The 23,747-nt window shown below is 44.7% G+C and overlaps 1 protein-coding gene across 1 annotated transcript; it reads left to right on the top strand.

Annotated features, from left to right (window-relative positions):
* The first annotated feature begins 941 nt into the window (after positions 1-941).
* Positions 942-22,807, top strand: wdr35 (WD repeat domain 35). Its single transcript, XM_083923920.1, has 28 exons — positions 942-1,046; positions 1,136-1,253; positions 2,964-3,035; positions 3,155-3,247; positions 3,333-3,461; positions 3,644-3,777; positions 5,036-5,201; positions 5,297-5,442; positions 6,248-6,373; positions 6,971-7,156; positions 8,487-8,522; positions 8,627-8,687; positions 10,080-10,224; positions 10,602-10,671; positions 11,108-11,161; positions 11,254-11,363; positions 11,471-11,690; positions 13,013-13,093; positions 13,397-13,533; positions 16,118-16,321; positions 16,480-16,626; positions 17,582-17,714; positions 17,823-17,933; positions 19,310-19,474; positions 19,658-19,798; positions 20,590-20,746; positions 21,196-21,436; positions 22,536-22,807. Exons 1-28 carry the CDS (start codon positions 1,023-1,025, stop codon positions 22,684-22,686), a joined length of 3,558 nt encoding a protein of 1,185 aa, XP_083780046.1. The 5' UTR covers positions 942-1,022; the 3' UTR covers positions 22,687-22,807.
* The last annotated feature ends 940 nt before the right edge of the window (positions 22,808-23,747 follow it).

A 23,747-nucleotide genomic window follows, 5' to 3' on the forward strand; every position in this document is an offset into this window, starting at 1 on the left:
AAGTAAATGCAACATTGGATTAAATACAATTAGACTATTGATGTGATTTTGATAAGCTTTTTCTCCTTACCTAATTAATGGCAGGAGATTTGACATGTGTGTATTTCGGGCCTGTGTGTGTGTGTAATCTGTATAATATTAAATTGAATTTCCCCTTACGGGATAAAGTAATTGTTATTATTATTATTATAGAATTAAAATGGTAAAATAATAATAAAAATATGTTGTTCTTCCTGATATAAATGTATAATCAGAGAGCGTTTCATACACTCTATGAAATGATTAAAGATAAATATGAGTATGTTATGATGTTATGACTTATAATTCTTGTAGAAGTTCATTACTTTGCACTGGGGACATGGTAAAACAGAGCACAATGGTCACCAAAGTTTAAAAAAGTAGCATAATTAAATTATTATTATTATTAAATGAGCATTATTTTGTGTTTATGTCATAAAGAAAACCTTCATCTATAATTTAAGACGTTTGTTCTAAATATTTGACACATTTTAAAGAAAATATGAGGAAGTTATTCATGGGGACTGAAAAGTTGCTGCACAAACAGGAACTACACTTATTTAAAACTACAACTCCCAGAGTGCCCCACTTCCTCTTCCGGTTGGTTACCACGGGAGACCGAGGGAAGCCACAGCCTCTGAGCGCTGGAGTCCTCAAACACGAGCGATGAAACGTCGCGTTTGAGCTTTTTTCCGGTAGACTCGCTCACGTTAGCAACTATTAACGTGGTGGACCTTTAATTTTAAAGGTTGCACTCAACGTTAACCATTTATTCTGTTAATTGTGTCGTGTCAGGAAGGTAACGTTAGCTAGCAAAGCTAACGGCTAACGTTACACTCCGGAGGGCCGCGTAATGTGGTTTAATGAGCTAATGTCAGGCTGAAAAGTTCACTTGAGCTGGCTGAAGTGTTGATAGACGTTAAGTTGGTTACTTGTTTACAAGTATACCTCCGTAAGTGATTAATTTGGTATTGGTAGAGGTCCGTTACGTTACCAGCAGCGCCATGTTTATCTACCTCAGCAAGAAGGTGAGTGTTTAACGCCTAAACACCTATGAGTGCTTCAGCTAAGACACAGGGCGTTGGTTAACAGTGGGTTACCTTTCCTGTGTTTATAGATTGCTATCCCCAACAATATCCACCTAAAATGTGTCTCCTGGAACAAAGATCAGGGCTTCATTGCCTGTGGAGGCGACGATGGTCTCCTCAGAGTACTCAAGCTTGAAACTCAGACAGGTGAGTTCAGAGGATGGAGCAGCAGCCTGCACACCCCTGGTTACACATATGGTCATGACTTCCATGCAACCTCCAGATCCTCCCCCGGCCTGACGGCTTAAGATGATAAAGCAACAAGTGGACAGATTTTTGCATGGGAATTAAAATGTCATAAATTAAATCTACAAAATAGTAAACGCACATTGCACGACTCAAAGTTCATTCATTCATTCATCTTCAACCGCTTATCCCGGGGTCGGGGTCGCGGGGGGTGCTGTAGCCGATCCCAGCTGACATCGGGCGTGAGGCGGGGTCCACCCTGGACAGGACGCCAGTCTATCACAGGACACATAGAGACGAACAGAGACAGACAACCATTCACACCTACGGGTGATTTAGAGTCATCAATGAACCGAACACCTGCACGTCTTTGGACTGTGGGAGGAAACCGGAGAACCCGGAGAAAACCCACGCAGACACGGGGAGAACATGCAAACTCCACACAGAAGGGCCGGGATGTGAGGCGACAGTGCTAACCACTACACCACCGTGTAGCCCTGACTCAAAGTTGCTTGACGTGAAGTGGTTTACAGCATCTAACTGAGATAAAACATATTCCACGCAAATCCATTGGAGTACTATCACGCATGGCAACAGATTCTATTTTCTAGGTAAGACTTGATGACATAAGTATGTGCAAGTAAAGCTCTTTTAAAGTTGGTCCAAACTTACGTACCTCTGGTTCTCACCCCTCTGAATATTTATGTAATAATTGCTGTGGCTGGCCAGGATAGAATAAAAGTGGTTCCATACTTTCAACTTTGTGTTAACGGTTATCTGTTAAAACCATTATGTCATACCCATGTGATGGAGATTTAGGCATTTTTGAAACGACAGCTCTTACACTGTAAGAAATCTGAAACTCTCATAAGCTTTCAGACTCTGCTCTGGTGCCTCCGTGTCCAGTCACTGTAAGTAGAAATGGTACCACCTGGTATTCACCTACAAACCACAGTTTTAAAGCTGTAAACAAGCTCATCTCATCTTCATCCGCTTATCCGGGGGCCAGGTCTCGGGGGCAGCAGCTCCAGCAGGGGACCCCAAACTTCCCTTTCCCGGGCCACATTAACCAGCTCTAACTGGGGGATCCTGAGGCGTTCCCAGGCCAGTGTGGAGATCTAATCTCTCCACCTGGTCCTGGGTCTTCCCCGAGGCCTCCTCCCAGCTGGACGTGCCTGGAACACCTCCCTAGGGAGGCGCCCAGGGTTCATCCTTACCAGATGATCCTGAACCACCTCAACTGGCTCCTTTCAACGCAAAGGAGCAGCGGCTCTACTGCGAGTTCCTCACGGATGCTGAACTTCTCCCCCTCTCTCTAAGGGAGACTCCAGACCCCCTCCTGAGAAAACCCCTTTCGGCCGCTTGTACCCCCGATCTCGTTCTTTGGGTCCTGACCCAGCTTTCATGACCACAGGTGAGGGTAGGAACCAAGACTGACCGGTAGATCCAGAGCTTTGCCTTCAGGCTCAGCTCTCTTTACGTCACAACGGTGCGGTAGAGCGACTGCAGCACCGCCCCCGCTGCTCCAATTCTCCGGCCAAACTCACGCTCCATCGTCCCCTCACGAACATGATCCAGAGGTCCTTGAACTCCTTAAAAGTCCCCTCACTGAGAATTGTTCTGATGTTGTTGAGGTTCTGAACCTGATCTCTGTTACGGCTTTCTCAACAGACGATACCAAACTTAAAGGTCTCGCTGCACCAAGTAATCTATCAATGAACCAGACTCTAGAGGGACACAGTGGTAAGTTGTATTCAACATGTTATCATTAAACTATGTTAGTAATGTGCAGCGTCCTCACAATTAAATCCAGAGTTCGGTGGTGATAATAATAACTAACTTCATAATAACTACTCTTGCAGGTGCAGTGCAAGTGGTCACATGGAATGAACAGTATGAAAAGCTGACGACCAGTGACCAGAATGGACTCATCATTGTATGGATGCTCTACAAAGGTGATCACTGACATCAAATTAGAAATGCAAGTGGTCTTGTAATAAATTAGACTTTCATAGTTGGTTTTCTTTGCCCGTTCTGAAGGTGCGTGGTACGAGGAGATGATCAACAACCGGAACAAGTCGGTGGTGCGGAGCATGAGCTGGAACGCCGACGGTCAGAAGATCTGCATCGTGTACGAAGACGGAGCGGTCATTGTTGGATCTGTAGATGGTAAAAACAGATTTACAGTGTTACTGCTAAAAATCCAATAAATGGTGATCAATCGCAATGTTTTTTTTAAACCAGATTTAGCATAAAGTCACTAAGACCCCCCCGACAAGAGTTGCTTTGTTCACTTACTGAGGGAAAGAGTACAAACATGCACAATCGGATAAATGCCCTTTTTTCCCTAGGAAACCGTATTTGGGGAAAGGAGCTGAAGGGAAATCAGCTTGCTCATGTGGCATGGTCGCCTGACAGCAAGATCCTCCTCTTCGGCATGGCCAACGGGGAAGTGCAAATCTATGACAATCAAGGAAACTTCATAGTAAGTGAAAAAATGATATGGGAAGGAAAAGGACGTGGCTTCCTCACTCATAGGAGGCAAATTTTATGAGTAAAAATGAGTTTTCAGAGAGAGCACAGTTGGTATATAACACGGTTGGTGTGTTCATAGGTGCGGGCGTTTAGCTAACGTCAGGTTAAGGAAGAATCGATCTGTCAGAGGGCTTTTGTGGGCAAAATCGTTTGGCTCCTTAAAGGGAAAGTCCGGCGTAAAATCACCCCAGGTTCTTTTTCAGCAAATACACTCATCAAATAAGCCATCGAGACAATTCAAACAACTATTGACTGAGAAATTCTGGAGAGTAACTAACCACCGAATGCGGCTAACACTGATTAGCTTGGGGCAGCACGGTGAAGGCATTCAAAGGTCTTTTTTAACCACTAATGCTGCTGAAAATAACAGCAAACCTCTGCAGCAGCATGAGAAGAGTCCCTACACACAAAACAAAGCACCAATGGGCTCCTTCCTTTGGGATTGACTTTGGTAATCCACTGTAATGGACTTTTGCTATGAGGGGAGCTGGTACAGGGGCCAGTAGGTAAGTCTTTAAAACACTCCCCAAAGCAGTTTCAGTAAAAATCACCTTACTGGTCCTGGTCCTGGTCCTGGTCCAGTCTCAGTCTGGTCAGATGCGTACATGAACTGATGAAGTCTCTTGGATGAAACATCTTAATCAACAAATAACCAAGTCCAGTTGCTTTTGACTGGAATTGCTTTGTGGAGAACGACGACCTGGACACATGAGAACATTCACAGGCTTCAAAACACTCTTTTTTAAAACTCTGTGTTCACTAACTACGTTGTTGGGGCGTTGGTTAATGTGTAGGGACTCTTCTCATGCTGCTGCAGAGCTTTGGTGTTATTTTGAGCAGTATTAGTGGTTAAAAAAGCCGTTTAAATGCCTTCACCGGACTCCCCAGAGCTAATAAATGTTAGTCGCTTTCAGCTGTTAGTGACTGTCCAGGATTTCTCTGTTAATAGGTGCATGAAAAGAAATTGTCTCGAGTGTATTTGCCAAAAAAGACCCCGGGATGATTTTACGCCAGAATTTCACTTTAAAGCTCTAAATGGTTGGATTTTATCTTGTTATTGATCAATTTTGTAGTGTAGGACTTAAGCTGACTTTGGCGACTCTTGGTGATATCAACAAAGACACTGTGGTAGACAGTAAAGCACACTTTTCATCATGTATACACATGAAATGAATACAAAATAATAACAATTTGATGTTGTGTTTCAGATGAAGATGACCATCAGCTGTCTGGCCAATGCGACTGGAGCTGTCAGTATCGCAGGTATCCACTGGTATGCAGGCACTGGGGGTTACGTTGAACCCGACTGTCCTTGTCTTGCTATCTGTTTTGACAACGGACGATGCCAGGTCATGCGCTACGAGAATGATGAAAGTAAGGGACAAGCCCTCAAATGCTGCAGTATGTTCTCCAGGTTCAGTCAAATGTGTATTAATGGCGATGAGCTACGCTTCTGCCCTTTTCTTCAGACCCAGTGTGTATGGACACGCTGATGAACGTGGTCAGTATCCAGTGGAATCACTGTGGCAGCGTCCTGGCGATAGCAGGTTCGGTCAGAGCCTCAAACCTGGAGAAAGAGTTCAATGTTGTGCAGTTCTACACGCCGTTTGGAGAGGTGAGGGTGAAGATTTTGTTCCCTTATTTACGGCATTTTACACGTGAAGATTAGGCGTTCACAGTGCGCTAGCATGCAGCGTTACTGCCAGTTTTATATACGGGAGGGGTGAGGGAAGCTAGATTCTTGGATGCATTGTGATTCTCTCATTGGTTTAGATTCGTTCCTTGATTGGAAATTTTTCATTTTTTTCAACTAAATGTTTAAAATCGTTACACAGACGCTGTTTTAAAAGTAGTCAGTGAAAAATCCTGGATAGAAATCAAAGACCTTGATGCATTCGGACGCATCAATAATCGTTTTATCATTGCATCGTAGCATCGTAGCCCTCTGAATCTGAATCAAATCAAATCAAAATTCAATTCAATTTTATTCATAGTGCCAAATCATAACCAAAGTTATCTCAGGACACTTTACAGAGTAGGTAAAGACCACACTCTATGACTTATTTATGATTTACAGAGACCCAACAATTCCCCCGTAGAGTACGGTGGCGTTGAAAACCTTCCCCATGACAGACAGGAACGTCATAAGTCATAAGAATAATAAAAAAATAAATGAATAAAATAATAAAATCAAATCATAAGTAGCAAAGAGTAGTATCAAAGATTCCCTCTCCATGGGCAATACAGCAACAGACTGGATGTATTTTAGATCAGCAGCCTAGTTGGAGTCCTTGAGTCATTGATATTGGTTAAAAATCATCCCTTTCACACCCATACCCTTTACTAACCCTAGTGAGGAAATAAAGATGCCATGAGACACGAGAAACTTGACATGTCTTCATTTTTTCTGATTAAAACAGCACCTGAGAACTCTTAAAGTGCCGGGGAAGCAGATGACGGGAGTTGGCTGGGAGGGGGGAGGGCTGCGTATCGGCCTGGCTGTGGACTCCTACATCTACTTTGCCAACATACGACCAGACTACAAGGTAAATGGCAACATTCACGGCTTGTTTTTAACTCTCACTGTGCATCCGTACCGTTTCCAAGCAGTTTCACGGCTAAAGTGTAAAGTGTTGCTTGCTGGCCACGGTCCGTTTGGGAGAGGTGGGCCTTGGTAAAGCACGTTTGCACATGTACGAGCACAAGCACGAGGCCTATGGCCTTCGGACATAGAAAAAAAGAAGGAGGGACCATGCGCGGACATTTAGAACAATGGCCATTGAGCTTTTAGCCCGACATTAGCTTTTTTGTTTTCTTCATTGCAGTTAGAGTATCCGCCGCTCCTGCCAAGGTAAAAGGCAACACTCACGGCTTGTTTTTAACTAAGAAAGAAACAGTTTTTGAAGACAATCCTACACAGAGAAAAGCTAATAATTAAATACTTCGTCTGGCATGATCTGGTATGGTGAGAAAAATATTTTTCTATGAACCTACAGTGAAACGTTCTGCTTGGGGAAAGAGCTGCTGCACTACACCTCTGAGTTACTAACTTCTGATGAAAGGGTTGTTTGAACATGTCTTCTGTGTGATCGTATTTCTTCCCAGAGTTCAGAAGATGCGTTTTCTTTTATGTCTCTTTACAGTGGGGCTACTGCTGCAGCACAGTAGTGTACGCCTACACGAAGCCAGAGCGCCAAGAGTACTGTGTAGTATTCTGGGACACCAAAAACAACGAGAAGTTTGTCAAATACGTCAAGAGCTTGATGTCCATCACTACCTCAGGGGACTTCTGCATCCTGGCCAGCAAAGCAGATGACACCCATCCTCAGGTACAAAACACATCCACATTATATATATGTCTCCTAACGCCAAAGCAAAACCCAAACAAACAGGACTCCTAGTTACATGCTGCATGACTCAGCTAAGCTTTACTTGCATAAATTCAGGAAGTGACATCACACCTTCTGTTTAAGACACTTGATGAGAAAAAGGGGTGGGTACACATAAGAGTTTCTCTTCTTCCCGCTCCTTTTCAGGCACAACTTGCATTAAAATGTTGCTGTTTTCTGTGCAAATGCTATTTTAATGAATGCTGCCTTAAGTATTGTAATGAAAAAAAGCTTATCCTGCAAATTCTTATAAAAAACTTGAATCTAAATGTGGTGTTTTTAGCGTAGCTGGCATATTTTTCTGTTTCAACCGCACAAGCTTGTGGCCTTTTGGATGTAGCTCTTACTCCAGTTTGAGTATTTAGCCAATTAGGCAAGGAAAAAAAAAAAAAAGAATCATAATAATCACAACCAAAGATCTAAATTTCACACGATTAACCTTGGATTTTGAATAAGTGCTTGAAACTGCTGGAAATTCAGGTTTTATAGGATGTCAAGTCTATTTACAAAAAGGTGACACACTTTAAAACAAAATGTTGTATTTTCCTTTTGAATTTGACTCTGGAAAAGGTGAAGGAACCCTGTATTCAAGATTCAAGATTCAGGAAGCTTTATTTATCCCGAGGGAAATTATTTTGCAACAGTTTCAATACAAAGATGAAAGGATCAGAGTGACAATAAGCATAAAAACATAAATCAATTAAAAATAAAGCTAACATCAAACAATAACTAAATGTGTGTGCAACAGACATTGTGGTTAAACGCAGGTTTATACAATATACAACAATACGCAGCGTGCAGTTTAGCAGCATATTAAATAAAATAAGTACAGACTAAATAAGTGAGAAGGAGCGATAAGTGAAACAGTGTTAAAATGTAGCAGCATTTCTGACTGAACTGAGTTACAGTAAGGCACAGTAAAGTGTAGCAGCAGTAAGTTACAGTACCACTAAATAAAGTGATGTAGTGGTGATATAAAGTGACAGTAAAGTGTAGCAGCATTTCTTACTGAAGTAAGTTACAGTACAACTGAATAAAGTGATATAAAGTGACAAAGTGACATTTGCTCAGGACGCAGTGTCTCCACTGTTCCTTACCTGACCGGGGGACATGAATTATACAGTTTGATGGCCACCGGAAGAAAAGACTTTCTCCGGCGTCCAGTGTTACACATTTTTACGTACAGTGGAGTCCAGTAGATAGGTGGCAGATACAGTAGATCCAGAGTGAGCTGACGTAGTAAGGATCACCTGTTTTTCTCATCCATCAGGAGGATTCTGAGTTAGAGTCCGGGACACACGCAAGGGTAATGTACACATTCACACCACACTTAAAACGAGGACGACTTGTTTTGATAAAGACTGGTAAAGTGACCTGTTGCATAACGTTTCACTGCTTTGTGTTTTTCAGTATGTCCTGATTCTGTGCAACTCCATTGGGACTCCGTTGGACTCAAAATACATCGACATAGGTGAGTTCATACATGAAAGGGACAAATATTTATCTTGTGGAGCAACTGTCATGCATTTAGTCGACACATTATAAAAATGTGAAGTTTCTTACTTCATACAATCCACTAAACAGGCCACGTGCCCTGCGAGTGTGCATACAGTGGGCTCACAGACAGTGGGCTGATCAAAGTTCTGATTCACAATAAGGTCGGTGTATTTCTTCAAGCCAGTGTGAGAGGTTACACCCTGTGTGTAGAGGAATGGTGGCTGGCGTGCTGCCACCTGCCGCCCACAGTTACATCTTTCATGGGCCTCCTGGGCATCCTATAGCAAACAGACAGTTAGCACCGGGCACCTTCGTATCTCACAAATATTTAGCATTCTGTCTCTGCTCGACATGGGCGAGTGTTTGCGGAGAAGCTCGGGCCAAGACAGTTCAAAGTCTGCAGATTTGAAAGGCTCAGCGGGTCTGATGGGTCGGCCTCACCGTGGCTTTTTTGCCAGACTAGTCCAAATGTATGCGATTGAGAACACACTGCAATGTCTTCTCGTGTTTATCCACATGGATAATATGCAGTTATTCAGATTCCAGGGGCTTGTGGCTCAGTGGAAGGATTGGTTGTCGTCCATTTGAGAGATCGGTGGTTCGAGCCACATGTCGAAAGTGTCCTTTGGCACTTGTGTCCTTGGGCACTTCGACACTGAACCCCAAATTGCTCCTTGTGCTGTGCATGGGTGTGTAAATGGGGTGTGAATGATTAAATTAGATGGTATGTAGATTCCCACTGCCATCAGTGTGAACGGGTGAATGTGACAAACACTGAGTGGTCAGTAGACTAGAAAAGCGCGTTATAAGTAAGTCCATTTACCATTTTACCATTTACCATTCATAGATGTATCATGATTCCGTCTTGAAAGGTTATGTCTCAATACAGAAGAGTCTGTAATCTGTAGCACTGTCGCCTCAGAGCGAGAGGGTTCCTGGTTCGAATCCCACATGGGGCCCTTCTGTGTGGAGTTTGCATGTTGTCCCCGTGCCTGCGTGGGTTTTCTCCGGGTTCTCCGGTTTCCTCCCACAGTCCAAAGACGTGTTAATTGATGACTCTAAAAAGTGTGAATGGTTGTCTGTCTCTGTTTGTCTCCTGCGTAAACTGGCGTACTGTCCACGCCCGATGCCAGCTGGGATCAGCTCTAGCCCCCCCCCCCCCCCCCCCGCGACCCCGACAAGGACAAGCGGTTGAAGATGAATGAATGAATGAATGTGCTGTGAAGCACTTTGAGTCTGCCTTGTGTATAAAAAATGCTACACAAACAAAGTTGCCTTGCCTAAATGACACCTTTTTTTTAAATTGACCCTCACCTTCGTAATTAAAAGATGATTAAATGATGTCACTGTTATGTTTATTCGTCAGATCCACTGTTTGTCACCATGACACGGACCCATGTGATCGCTGCGTCCAAAGAGGCGTTCTACCTGTGGCAGTACAGAGTTGCAAAGAAATTAACTGCCCTTGAGATCAACCAAGTGACCAGAACTAAGAAGGAGGGAAGAGAGAGGTAAGTTGTGTCAGACGCTTACGGCACAATGCAGCTGACCTAAGAGCAAGGTAGAGACCAAAGAGAGGTAGTCATGAAGCAGATCATGAAAAGTTACAGGGAGGCAAGATAACGGCAAGGCTAGATCCTGTGAGTCAGTGGAGGAAACTCTGGGTTTAGTGGCTCCCTGTTTGTGCGTAGGGTGTTGGTACTGACAGCGCTATGAAAAGGATTCATTCATCTGAATTCAATGCCACTGAGGTTCTAGACAGGCCGGGCGTGACCTGATGTCCTGCCAGGGCTCTCCTAGCACCTGGACAACAGTTGGCGTCAGTGGAAAGGACAACTGTTTGGCTGTCTGGCTCTCTCTCATTTGTTCTCACTTCCTGTCTTTCTAGGGTCTATCACATTGACAGCAATCCGTCCGGAGCCAACGACAGCAGTCCAGATTTCGCAAAAGCCTTCACAGTAAGAGACACAGCACAACATCACAACAAACTTTACAAAGAGGCGGTTTTAACCAGTACACTGAGAAACTAGTACATTATATTTTACAAGCCTTTTACACAGGGTTCAGTTTTCTGGATCCGTCTCACGCCTTACCTTTGAACTGTGAACGATTTCTGTATGAAATTGATCTTATTCTGATCTCTAAATCTATTATTTTTATCCTATATGCTGTTTTATGTCTTACAATGCATCTTTGTTTTCATTTCTTGAAGCACATTGAGTTCACGCTCGTCGTATGAAACGTGCTATATAAATAAATACGACTTGACTTGACTTATAAACATTTATTAGCTGCTACAAATAGTAGTTTAATAAACATATTTAACCCACAAAGGAATCATTTCAATGAGACAAATAAATTGTATGAACTGTCATGGTTTCTTTTCTGTTTCAGGCGACTCGAGATCCCATTTGTTGTATCACAGCGACAGATAAGACCCTGGTTGTGGTACGTGTTCATTTCTGTTTTACACATTTTTGAATCATCAGTAAAATCAAACAGTAAAATGAAATGGTAACCATGAGTGTTTGTGCTTACAGGGCCGTGAGTCTGGCACCATCCATAAATACAGCCTCCCAAATGTTGTTCTCATCCAGAAATACACTCTGACCAACCGAGCCTACTATCTGTCCCTGAACTGCAACTCCAGGTACACACTGTAGCACTGTAGCACAGATACCTCTTGTGAACTAGCAAACACAATCCATCACAACTGAAAGCTGCTGAATTTTAAATGTAAATGTTGTTTTTCTTTAGTCGCCTGGCCATAATCGACATCGCAGGCGTGCTGACTTTGTTGGATCTGGACGTGCGTTCCACCGCAGACGACGGCACGGGAAACCAGGCGTCTGCAGGAGATCCTTCCAAATTCGAGCGCAAGGATGTTTGGGACATGAAGTGGGCGAATGACAACCCTGATCTGTTCGCCATGATGGAAAAGACCAGGATGTATGTGTTCAGGAACCTAGACCCAGAGGTGAGGGCTCAGGGTGTGGTGGTGGTGGTGGTGTGTTGCTGTGTTATCACGGCGATGCTAATCTAATCTTTGCAGATGTGAATGCTATTTCTATGTTGTATAGTAGAACAATGTCTTATAAAAATAGAAAGGTCTACAAGAAGGAGTAGGCTACACGGTGGTCTGGTGGTTAGCACTGTCGCCGCACAGCAAGAAGGTTCCAGGTTCGCATCCCGGCTGGGGCCCTTCTGTGTGGAGTTTGCATGTTGTCCCCGTGTCTGCGTGGGTTTTCTCCGGGTTCTCCGGTTTCCTCCCACAGTCCAAAGACGTGCAGGTGTTCGGTTCATTGATGACTCTAAATCACCCGTAGGTGTGAATGGTTGTCTGTCTCTGTTCGTCTCTATGTGTCCTGCGATAGACTGGCGTCCTGTCCAGGGTGGACCCCGCCTCACGCCCAATGTCAGCTGGGATCGGCTCCAGCACCCCCCGCGACCCCGACCCCGGGATAAGCGGTTGAAGATTAATGAATGAATGAATGAACAAGAAGGAGTCAGTGAGAGGAGTCAGGAGAAGTCTCACAGCCATCGAGGGGGATTTATTGAATCAAGGTCAACACACTCTCATTACAGAGTCCCAAGTGTCTCTTAGCAGAACTCATCTCATCTCATCTTCAGCCTCTTATCCGGGGTCGGGTCGCGGGGGCAGCAGCTTTAGCAGGGGACCCCAAACTTCCCTTTCCCGGGCCACATTAACCAGCTCTAACTGGGGGATCCCTGGGTCTTCCCCGAGGCCTCCTCCCAGCTGGACGTGCCTGGAACACCTCCCTAGGGAGGCGCCCAGGGTTCATCCTTACCAGATGATCCTGAACCACCTCAACTGGCTCCTTTCAACGCAAAGGAGCAGCGGCTCTACTCCGAGTTCCTCACGGATGCTGAACTTCTCCCCCTCTCTCTAAGGGAGACTCCAGACCCCCTCCTGAGGAAACACATTTCAGCGGCTTGTACCCGCGATCTCCTTCATTCGGTCATGATCTTAACAGAACTTCCCCTCTTATACTGAGGTTCATGTGCTGACAACGTTTACACGCCCCATCGGGTCTTTCCAATACACACATTTACCATCAGTAGGGTCTACTTTGTGTCCAGACGTCATCATGCCCAAATACAGTTCTAATATAGGGATTATCAGGCCTGTGTCCCAAGTACACTGTGACCTTGTCCTGTTATTCACTTTCTCAGTCATGTTTCTTCCCCAGTGGTCTGCTGCATTGTCTTATTCTTACTAAATACACATTTAGCAACTCTTCACATCATGTATTGTTGTTTTTTCTTTTTCAAAAACAGGAACCCATCCAAACATCTGGGTACATCTGCAACTTTGAAGACCTGGAAATCAAATCTGTGCTGCTCGATGAAATCATGAAGGTAAGAAAAAAGTGGCACACAATCGTGTTTAAACCTTAAACATAACCACTGCTAAAGCTGTGTTGTGCACCTTAAATATCCCAAAGCAGATGGATTTACAACAGCTTAAACTTACTGTTGACTCGTCTTGATGTTACACGTTAGCTGACTGCAACATGATGAGAAGTCGTCCCTTTATAGGATCACAGGCACAACTAGAGGCTTTTCTCGTAACGCCTTTGTTGTACGTTGTCCTTGAAAGTGCTGCAAGGTGCCGTCTGTATTTCACGATCAACCGCACACTCATCGGATCTTGCTTCACAGGATCCGGAGAGGCCTAACAAAGACAACCTCATCAACTTTGAAATCCGCTCCCTGAGAGACAGCCGTGCATTGATTGAAAAAGTGGGGATTGAAGATGCGTCACAGTTCATCGAAGACAATCCTCACCCCAGACTCTGGTAAATGCAAATTCTGATCTTTACTTCTGATTCAGCAGAAACTGGCTCTATGTTAAAGGGCCCTATGTGAATCATGTACGTGGAGCGATACAGTGTAGACCTAGGCTGTACAGACTGTGGGCGCCTCCAAGCACACATGCTCTTTTGGATGCTACGCAAAAGAGTTGGGTGAAGTGGAATATAGACTACAGGCTGAGGTTGATTCATAAACTCACTCTGAGCCAATCACATCACTGCTCTCATCACTGGGCCAGTTACAGCGACACATGACGACGACAGCTCAACATATAAAACAACATGTTGTTGTCTGGGTGGTGCGGTGGAACAGTGTAAACACACAGCACCACAAAACTGCTGCCAAAAGCACATGGTGTGTTTTTTTTAATAGCAGTTCATACAATAATAGAAACAAATGATTAAAAGAAAAGCTAACATACAATTTAATCACGGTATAGAGCGGACATATAGGCTTTTCACACTGCACTCTCTTAGCCCAGGGTTAACCTAAGCCCAGGGTTAACCTAAGCCCAGAGTTAACCTAAGCCCAGGGTTGACCTAAGCTCAGGGTTAACCTAAGCCCAGGGTTAACTTAAGCCCAGAGTTAACCTAAGCCCAGGGTTGACCTAAGCCCAGGGTTAACCTAAGCCCGGGGTTAACCTAAGCCCAGGGTTAACTTAAGCCCAGAGTTAACCTAAGCCCAGGGTTGACCTAAGCCCAGGGTTGACCTAAGCCCAGGGTTGACCTAAGCCCAGGGTTAACTTAAGCCCAGGGTTAACCTAAGCCCAGGGTTGACCTAAGCCCAGGGTTAACCTAAGCCCAGAGTTAACCTAAGCCCAGGGTTGACCTAAGCCCAGGGTTGACCTAAGCCCAGGGTTGACCTAAGCCCAGGGTTAACCTAAGCCCAGGGTTAACTTAAGCCCAGAGTTAACCTAAGCCCAGGGTTGACCTAAGCCCAGGGTTGACCTAAGCCCAGGGTTAACCTAAGCCCAGGGTTAACCTATGCCCAGGGTTAACCTAAGCCCAGAGTTAACCTAAGCCCAGGGTTGACCTAAGCCCAGGGTTAACCTATGCCCAGGGTTACCCTAAGCCCAGAGTTAACCTAAGCCCAGGGTTAACCTAAGCCCAGGGTTAACTTAAGCCCGGGGTTAACTTAAGCCTGGGGTTAACTTAAGCCCAGGGTTGACCTAAGCCCAGGGTTGACCTAAGCCCAGGGTTGACCTAAGCCCAGGGTTAACCTAAGCCCAGGGTTAACCTAAGCCCAGGGTTAACCTAAGCCCAGGGTTGACCTAAGCCCAGGGTTAATTTACACTGCAATTCTACTGCCCTGGGTGAAGTGTCACCTGTAACACGCGACTAACGCTAACACTCTAGAACAGTCTTTCTCAAATGGGGGTACGTGTACCCCTGGGGGTACTTTGGAGTACTGCAGGGGGCACATGAGACTCATGCATGGATCCTAATTCCCCATTTCATATTAAGCCTTCCTGTTTTAACTGCCGTAAACAAATGCAATCACGATTTATGGTTGAAACATAGCAGTAGCAAGTGTTTTTGTATTTTAAAGGCTTTATAAAGGCTTTCCCTCCCCCCTAACAATACTGTTTTTGCGTTGTCAGAGGGTACTTGGCTGAAAAAAATATTCCAAACGGGGTACATTACTGAGAAAAGTTTGAGAACCACTGCTCTAGATGTGACTACTCTGCAGTAACAGCAGGCAACAACATAAACTCTGTTGGCCCTGTTTCACACTGGCACCTTTTAGCCCTGGGTTAAGTCCATTTTCAGGGGGTAACCCTGCAAACTCGGGATGTAATAGACTTGGTAAATGGACTTGTACTTATAAAGCGCCTTTCTAGTCTTCTGACCACTCAAGGCACTTTCAAACTACTTGTCACATTCACACGTTCACACAGACATTCACACTTAAGACAGTGGACATCTACAGACCATCTAATCTGACCATTCACACCACATTTACACACCCATGTGCAGCATAGGGAGCAATTCAGGGTTCAGTGTCTTGCCCAAGGACGCTTCGACATGTGGACCGGGGAAGCTGGGGATCTAACGGCCGATCTCTCGAATGCAGGACGACACACTCTTCCACTGACCCACAGCCGCCCTTGTGCCAGTGTGAACGCTTTCTTAGCACAGGGCTACCAGATCCCATAGTTGTAGTACTCTTTGCAGGAGTGGGAGGTGAAGCAGAGTATTGGAGATTTATAGTAAATCTTTTGAAGCTGCAGTGTGATCGCGGTGGCTTATGTGTGTTCTCTGGCTAGTGCGTCAGTTCTTGCAGCATCCCTCAAAATCTGGCAACATCTTCAAAATTGTGAGTCAGTCCACTGTGCGCCCTTTGGTTACTCTTTGTACGAATCTCACAGAGTAGAACCATTCAGTTTGGAGCAGTAGGATGGATTACGGACATTTGGTTAAAACCCTATCAGACATAGATTTTACAGAATCAATTAACAGCTAAATGAATCATATTAGAGAGTGTTTAAGGATTTATGCATACACATCACGACATACAGCCCCTGTTAATAGTAGCTAACTCTCCCCTTCTCCATCATGAACGTGCCAGGCGTCTCCTGGCCGAAGCAGCCCTCCAGAAGCTGGATCTGAAGACGGCTGAACAGGCCTTCGTCCGTTGCAAAGACTACCAGGGCATTGAGTTTGTCAAACGCGTGGGCAACCTGAAGAGTGAGCCCATGAAACAGGCGGAGGTGGCCGCTTACTTCAGCAGGTTTGAGGAGGCTGAGCGGATGTACCTGGATATGGATCGCAGGTACATTACGCCAGATTTGTTCAGGCATATTTGATTGTGGCATCAAAACGGCACTTTTGTTGTTTGCTTTTGTTCAGTTTATCATTTTTCAGTCAGCGTAACATCATGCAGGTCTTTAGGCATGATGTTCAGGCCTGTTGATGTTTTACTTCATAAAGGGACCTTGCCATCAGCCTGAGGATCAAGCTGGGAGACTGGTTCAGGGTGCTCCAGCTGCTCAAAACCGGCTCTGGGGACTGCGATGACACCCTGCTGGAACAGGCGTACAATGCAATCGGAGACTACTTTGCTGACAGACAGAAGTGGTAATGAAATGTAGTTCATCCTCTCTTTCTCTGGTTGTTTAGTGTGTTAGTGTTTGATTATACAAACAATGTGTACTGTCACGTGGGGTGACGGAGAACACACGGGGGAGGGGACCCAAATGCAGACACGGAACTCAGGAGACGGTATTAACAACGATAATAAAACGTATTTACAAAAAGGTGCTTTAAACACAAAGGAAAAGTGATACAAACTGACACGATGAATGGACACAGGAGGACAGCTACACAGGGAGACATCGGGGTATGTAGAGGGTATGATCCGGCACCGCATGAGGCTCAGGACCGGGTTAATATACAGAGTGGCAGGTGATCAATGCTATCAAGGATCACCTGCCAGGGAAACCAACTCAAAACCAGCAAACAGAAAGAGAGCACATACAGAAAGACACCGACAGAGGGAAACAAGAACAACGACTAAAAAGGAGAGAGAGAGACTGTCCAGATCCAATCAGGACATGAACACTTGTTTGAAGTTTATTTGTAATAGACTATAAATAATATACAGCATCTGTTTTAGGGGAAAACATCCTGTATTGTGTACTTAAGCATTAACAACGGTCTAGGGTTTTTGGTTCTTTGTTCGGTGTGCATTATTGGCGTGGCATGGAGCTACAGTAAATATACATATCATCCAAATATAGACACACATTTTCAATCACAAGACCGTTATCAGTACAAAGCAGTGCATTTAGAATAATCCAAGCATCTAAAATATAGTTTTTAGTCATTTTAGCCTTTTGTAGATGGGGTTGTTTTTTCATGTGATTCATTTGATCATTATATTGTTTTGAACTGTTGCTTTTGTCATAAACACTGTGGGTTTCCTTATACTGGAATAGCACCAGACGGGAGAGGTATTACGGCAAAGAAGTTGTACTTTAAGATCAAAGGACACTCAGTATATGTTTTTAATATAAATCCTCTTTGTTTAAAGGGTCAATGCAGTGCAGTACTACCTTCAGGGTCGTAACCAGGAGAGGTTGGCAGAGTGCTACTACATGTTAGAGGACTATTACGGCCTTGAAAAGCTGACCACGGTGCTGCCGGAGAATCATAAACTTCTACCCGTGAGCCAAATGTTCAGATTTGACTAAGAATAACTCATATTCAGTGACTTTGAATCCAGAAAAGCAACCCTCTCTTGACTCTCTATTGTCTCCATCTCTGGGTTTCAGGATATCGGACAGATGTTTGCCACCGTGGGCATGTGCGAACAAGCTGTGAAGGCGTACCTTAAATGCAACCAGCCCAAAGCTGCTGTGGACACCTGCGTCCATCTGAACCAGGTGAGAGACACGCACAGAAAACCTGCGGCGCCAGAGTTTCTGAGCGACACTCTGAACACACACGACATTCCCTCAGCAATCACAGTATCACACACACACACACTGTGACAGCTTTGCACCGCCGCAGTCACTGTGGCACCTGCTGTCCTCCCACTCCCTCTTCCTGAGCGATATTTAGAGGTTGAGTGTGAATGCTGCTTTCAAACTTTGTCCTCCCAATGTCAACTTTACCATTTGGCTCAAGACGGTTGTTGAACTGTGCTTTGCTCAGGTTTGGGAAAAAGAATAACTTTCTTTATATAAATAATTTAAACCGCAGCTCTTGTACTTATAGTTTATAAAACATTAAAACATTGTTTAGCCACAGCTGTCTATTACAGCAGTTCTGTAGTTTAAAGGACATTACAGCAGTGCTGTAGTTGACCTTGTGTTGATCTTAAAGCAGAAGTCTTAATTAAGGCTCAAGCGACAAAGGAAAACTTCACTGATCATCACAATGGCAGCGGACATGAGTCATTTTTGAGTGTCGCCACACAGCAAGAGGGTTCCTGGTCCAAATCCCAGCTGGGGCCTTTCTGTGTGGAGTTTGCATGTTGTCCCCGTGTCTGCGTGGGTTTTCTCCGGGTTCTCCGGTTTCCTCCCACAGTCCAAAGACGTGCAGGTGTTCGGTTCATTGATGACTCTAAATCAGCCGTAGGTGTGAATGGTTGTCTGTCTCTGTTTGTCTCTATGTGTCCTGTGATGATTTCTTCAACAAGGATCAAAAGAAAGGACCAGCTTTTTCTCCGTGGTTTATTTTGACAAAGCATTTTCTTCTGCAGACAAAAATACGTTCACCCCTGCATCCTCACAAAGTTAGAGTATGGCAGGAATGACCCCGAGCCAAATCCTCTTTTAGAGGAAGAGACAGGACGCGCTAAGCCTTGGTTGGGTGACGTCTTTAGACCAAACAAAAACATGCCTCGGACATAACGATCCCCCTCTGAACCTCTCTCATCACAAGATCACAGAGTGCAGATGCACACATATGCCATTATACCATCATGAGTGAGTTATATGCATTATCCATTAAGAATGTGAGACACTGGACTGCGTCTGACAAAACTATGATTATGAATTACAAATATCCAAAATTCCCACAACACTGTTTTCTTAACTTTCCTGTTGGGGGTGGGTTCTGATGTTATGCTAATACGTGAGATACGCAGCTGTAGATCTTTTTTCAGGACGGTTTGAGAGATAGAAGCAATTCACCTACATGTAGTATTTATAGCACTGATTCATATGATTACTATTTCAGATACATTTGAACGTTACAGGCAGAAGTAACGCTGTTGTAATTTAGTTTTTTAAAGGATGTCGCCGTTTTCTTGCAGTGGAACAAAGCAGTGGAGCTGGCCCGGACCCACAACATGAAGGAGATCAAACCTCTCCTTTCCAAATATGCTTCGCATCTCCTCGAGAAGAATAAAACCTTAGAGGCGGTGGAGCTGTATCGGAAAGCCCACCATTTCCTCGATGCAGCCAAGCTGATGTTCAAGGTGGGCTCCTGTTTTCATGATTTGATTAAAGGTGAATCGCACCTTTGGAATTTCCCTTTTTTTAATGTTATGGCAAAAAGCTGCTTGGCAATTTGTTCAAATAAGAAGGTCTATTTATATCCTGATATGTCGCTAATTGAGTGCTTGATTAAGTCGTTGGTGGGCGTGTTGCTGATGTTTCAGATAGCAGATGAGGAGGCGAAGAAAAGGTCCCGGCCGCTGCGGGTGAAGAAGCTCTACGTGCTGGCCGCATTCCTTGTTGAAAATTACCACGAGCAGGTGAAGACGTCCCAACAGAGCAAAGCCAAAGGGAAGAAGTCTGAGGTAGTATATCTATATCTTATACACATACAGTACGGAGCAAAAGTTTGGACGCACCTTCTCATTCTACCGCCGTAGATGTCGTGCTCATGCTCGTGCACGTGCAAACGTGCTCTACAAAAGCCCACCTCTCTCAATCGGGCCGTGGACGGCCAGCTGGCAGCAGCTAGGTAGGGAGCGGTTTCACTCACACTGGTCAAACGTGCTAGGCTCTACCCGTAAAACCTGTTTTGGCCCGGTGCGGAAGGACAGTGTGAGTGCGCCCTTAAAGTAATGATGGCCGCTCGTTTGTCTTTACTTAACTGCTTTTTTCTTGGCATAATACAAATTCTAACAGTCTGTTCAGTGGGACCATCAGCTGTGTATCCACCTGACGTCTGCACAACACAACTGAGGGTCCCAGCCCCATTTATAAGGCAGGAAATCCCACTTATTGAAGCTGACAGGGCACAGCTGTGGAGTGAAAACCATTTCTGGTGACGACCTCTTGAAGCTCATGAAGAGAACGCAGAGTGTGTGCAAAGCAGTAATCAGAGTGAAAGGTGGCTACTGTGAAGAAACTAGAATATCAGGCGTGTTTTCAGTTGTTTTACACTTTTTTGTTAAGTACATATTTCCACATGTGTTCATTCATAGTTTTGATGCCTTCAGTGTGAATCTACAACGTCAATAGTCATGAAATGAAAGAAAACTCATTGAATGAGAAGGTGTGTCCAAACTTTTGGTCTGTACTGTACTTAGGAGTAAATTTCCTCTTTAATAAAAGCTTTTAATTATTATAATACTGTAATCAGGCAACGTCTGCTCTGGCCGGGCTGCTCGAGGAAGATGCCACCTCGTCAGATAATCGGATCGTGGACAGTGCTTGGCGTGGAGCGGGGGCGTATCACTTCTTCCTGCTTGCTCAGAGGCAGCTGTATGAAGGCTCCATGGAGAACGCCATGTGTACAGGTATCATAGGTCACACAGGACACTGCACCGTACGATGTAGTGCCTTATTATCCGCACTATAAGGCGCACCACATTATCAGGCCTATTGTTCTTTTATTAGCTCATGCTTGAGTGAATGCTCATTATCTCCCAGAGCTGATAGTTCATATAACACTTCATGCATTAAGTCATTCATAAATATTCATGTGCCCTTACCATAACGTCTTACTGTGCGATTTTTATAATAAGTGGGTCGGTACTCAGCCATTAGGGCTTTACCCTCACTACAGTAGCTATAAAAGTAGAGAAAGAACCTGGACAAACTATTGATTTAGTCACAAATCGCTCTTTATTTACTCGAACAGTCTTGGGACTTCTGCTGTATGACTGTAAGTCACTTTAGTTCCCTATAACAGACACAAGCAGACAGAAAAGAAGTGTAACTCTTCACCGTTTCTCCATTTTTAAAGCCCTCCACCTGCGTGAGTATGAGGACATCATCCCAGCGGTGGAGATCTACTCTCTTCTCGCCGTTTGCTCCGCAGCCAACAGGGCCTTCGGCACATGCTCGCAGGCCTTCATCAAGCTGGAGTCCCTCGAGAGTCTGGACCCTGAACAGCGGCAGTCTTACGAGGACCTGGCCCTGGAGATCTTCACCAAGCACACCCCAAAGGACAACCACGCGATGGAGTCGTACGGATCATTAGACGGGTGAGGGCACCACTAAGCTCAGTCTCCAAACACTGACGGGAGACTAGTTTCCTAAACGCCAAGGCTACAAAATAACACCGCCATATTATTTCAAAATAATTGTACATACTTGTACATTTTTTGGGGGGGGGATTTTGCCCTCCTTCCTTCTTCTTATGTTACATCAGTGCAGTTACTTAAGCTCAGATTACCATGAGAAATAGGGACATATAAAGGACAGGATGAGTCTGAATCTACTGTATTTTCAGCACTATAAGGCGCACCACATTATAAGGCGCACCTTCAATGAATGGCTTATTTTGAAACTTTTTTCATATATAAGGCGCACCGCATTATAAGGAGCATAGAATAGATGCTACAGTCGAGGCTGGGGTTACGTTCTGCATCCATTAGATGAAGCTGCGCTAAAGGGAACGTCAACAGTCTGGGGAGGTCGTCTTGTTGCTTCCTCCACTTCGGCACCATTGATTGGTTCATGTTAAACTCTCTGGCTGCTGCTCTATTCCCGTGTTCTACTGCGTGACTAATGGCCTTGAGTGTAAACTCTGCGTCGTAAGCGTGTCTCTTAACAGGAGCCATTTTGGGCTCTTTACACAAACACACACATGGAAATGAAACGGCACGCTTCACGCAGTCGTATATCTCAACATGCACCGCGCGTTACTTCTTCTACAGGGGAAAATAGAGTCGGCGGCTGCCCACCGTAGTTGGAGACCTGTTGTGGCTCAATATTGGTCCATATATAAGGAGCACCGCATTATAAGGCGCACTGTCGGCTTTTGAGACATTTGACGGTTTTTAGGTGCAACTTATAGTGCGGAAAATACGGTACATTTGAGGGATTGGCCGTAGGTTGCAGTAGACAGCAGCCTTTATTTGAGTTTTTCCCCAGTAGAGTCAGTGAGAGCGTTATACTGTCCCTGGCCTGTGTGAGGTAATAAACAGTTAAGATGGAGCTACAGAGACAGGGACATGGGGCATATGCGTTAATCACTAAAATGTAAATTTGAGACAAAAAACAGGCCGCTCTGTAAAAAACAGTTTCTTTACAGCCTTAAAACATCACAAGATTCCCTGACTTCTGTTTTTCCACTTTCAGGGCAGAAGGGAAGTTGCCCACGTGCATCGTGACGGGTCTGCCGATCCAGGAGTACCAGTTCTGGATGTGCAGCGCGTGTAAACACTGCGCTCTCTCGCAGGAGATCAGCAAGTATAGCTTCTGCCCGATGTGCCACAGTCCGGTAACATGAAGCTACATTTTCACATCACAAAGCATCGTAACGTGCTTCAGTCTTTTGCATTTCATATATATTTGTACGTGTTTTTGGGCACAAGCACCCAAGGAGTCACTTGTGGAAACAGCTGCACTTGGTTTCAATGTAGTGCTTAAAGACTTAAAGCACGGCTTTGTTAACTATTTTTATATGAAAGTAAACGGTGAATAAACTGACAATGTCATGTTGATTTCTTGATCAATGTTCGTGATGTGGAAAATACTATTACGCAAAAAAGACAAGACTCTCAAACCATTATCACCAATTAGTTATCCACACCTGAGAACAACACACACACACACACACACACACACACACACACACACACACACACACACACACACACACACGCACACACACCAGCAAATGGATATTCATTCGTTCATCTTCAACCGCTTGTGTGCGCCTTGTTTGGAGCATGGACTTGGTGACCCTCGCTCTTACATCTCTCCATTAACTACATGTATATAGGTCCTGTGTGTGTGTGTAACCTTTCATTCATCTTCATCCTCTTGTCCCTGTCGGGGTCGCGGGGGGGCTGGAGCCGATCCCAGCTGACATCGGGCGTGAGGCGGGGTCCACCCTGGACAGGACGCCAGTCTATCACAGGACACATAGAGACGAACAGAGACAGACAACCATTCACACCTACGGGTGATTTAGAGTCATCAATGAACCCAACACCTGCACGTCTTTGGACTGTGGGAGGAAACCGGAGAATAATAATAATAATAATAATAGATGATGGCAAAGGAAAACACTGTTTTCATCAGGGTTTTAATGGTTGGTAGGAGAGATTTTCACCGTCTCATTAACATTAATTGATTGGCTGAGAATCCTATTCATGAATTTGGAGTAAAACCATAAAACTATATCCTCGTGGCTCCACCTCTGTAGTCTGTACTCATGTGCCGTTGCTGTTTTGTTGCATGTCAGTGATGTGTGTCGAGCTGCCTCTGACACAACCTTCTCCTGCCATCTGCTGTCAGTAAATGGCATCAGTGAGCGAGCTACAGCATCGAACGCAGTCATTGTAT

The sequence above is a fragment of the Echiichthys vipera genome, assembly GCF_963691815.1.
Source record: "Echiichthys vipera genome assembly, chromosome: 12".
In the NCBI taxonomy this organism is placed as follows: Eukaryota; Metazoa; Chordata; class Actinopteri; order Perciformes; family Trachinidae; genus Echiichthys; species Echiichthys vipera.

What these genes read in the sequence shown, in the direction of transcription:
- wdr35 (XM_083923920.1), top strand. Translation starts at nt 1,023, where the DNA reads ATGTTTATCTACCTCAGCAAGAAG. An exon ending in TTTGCTGACAGACAGAAGTG is followed by an intron (nt 16,627 to 17,581) that starts GTAATGAAATGT and finishes CTTTGTTTAAAG; the next exon opens with GGTCAATGCAGTGCAGTACT. An exon ending in CCAAAGGGAAGAAGTCTGAG is followed by an intron (nt 19,799 to 20,589) that starts GTAGTATATCTA and finishes TACTGTAATCAG; the next exon opens with GCAACGTCTGCTCTGGCCGG.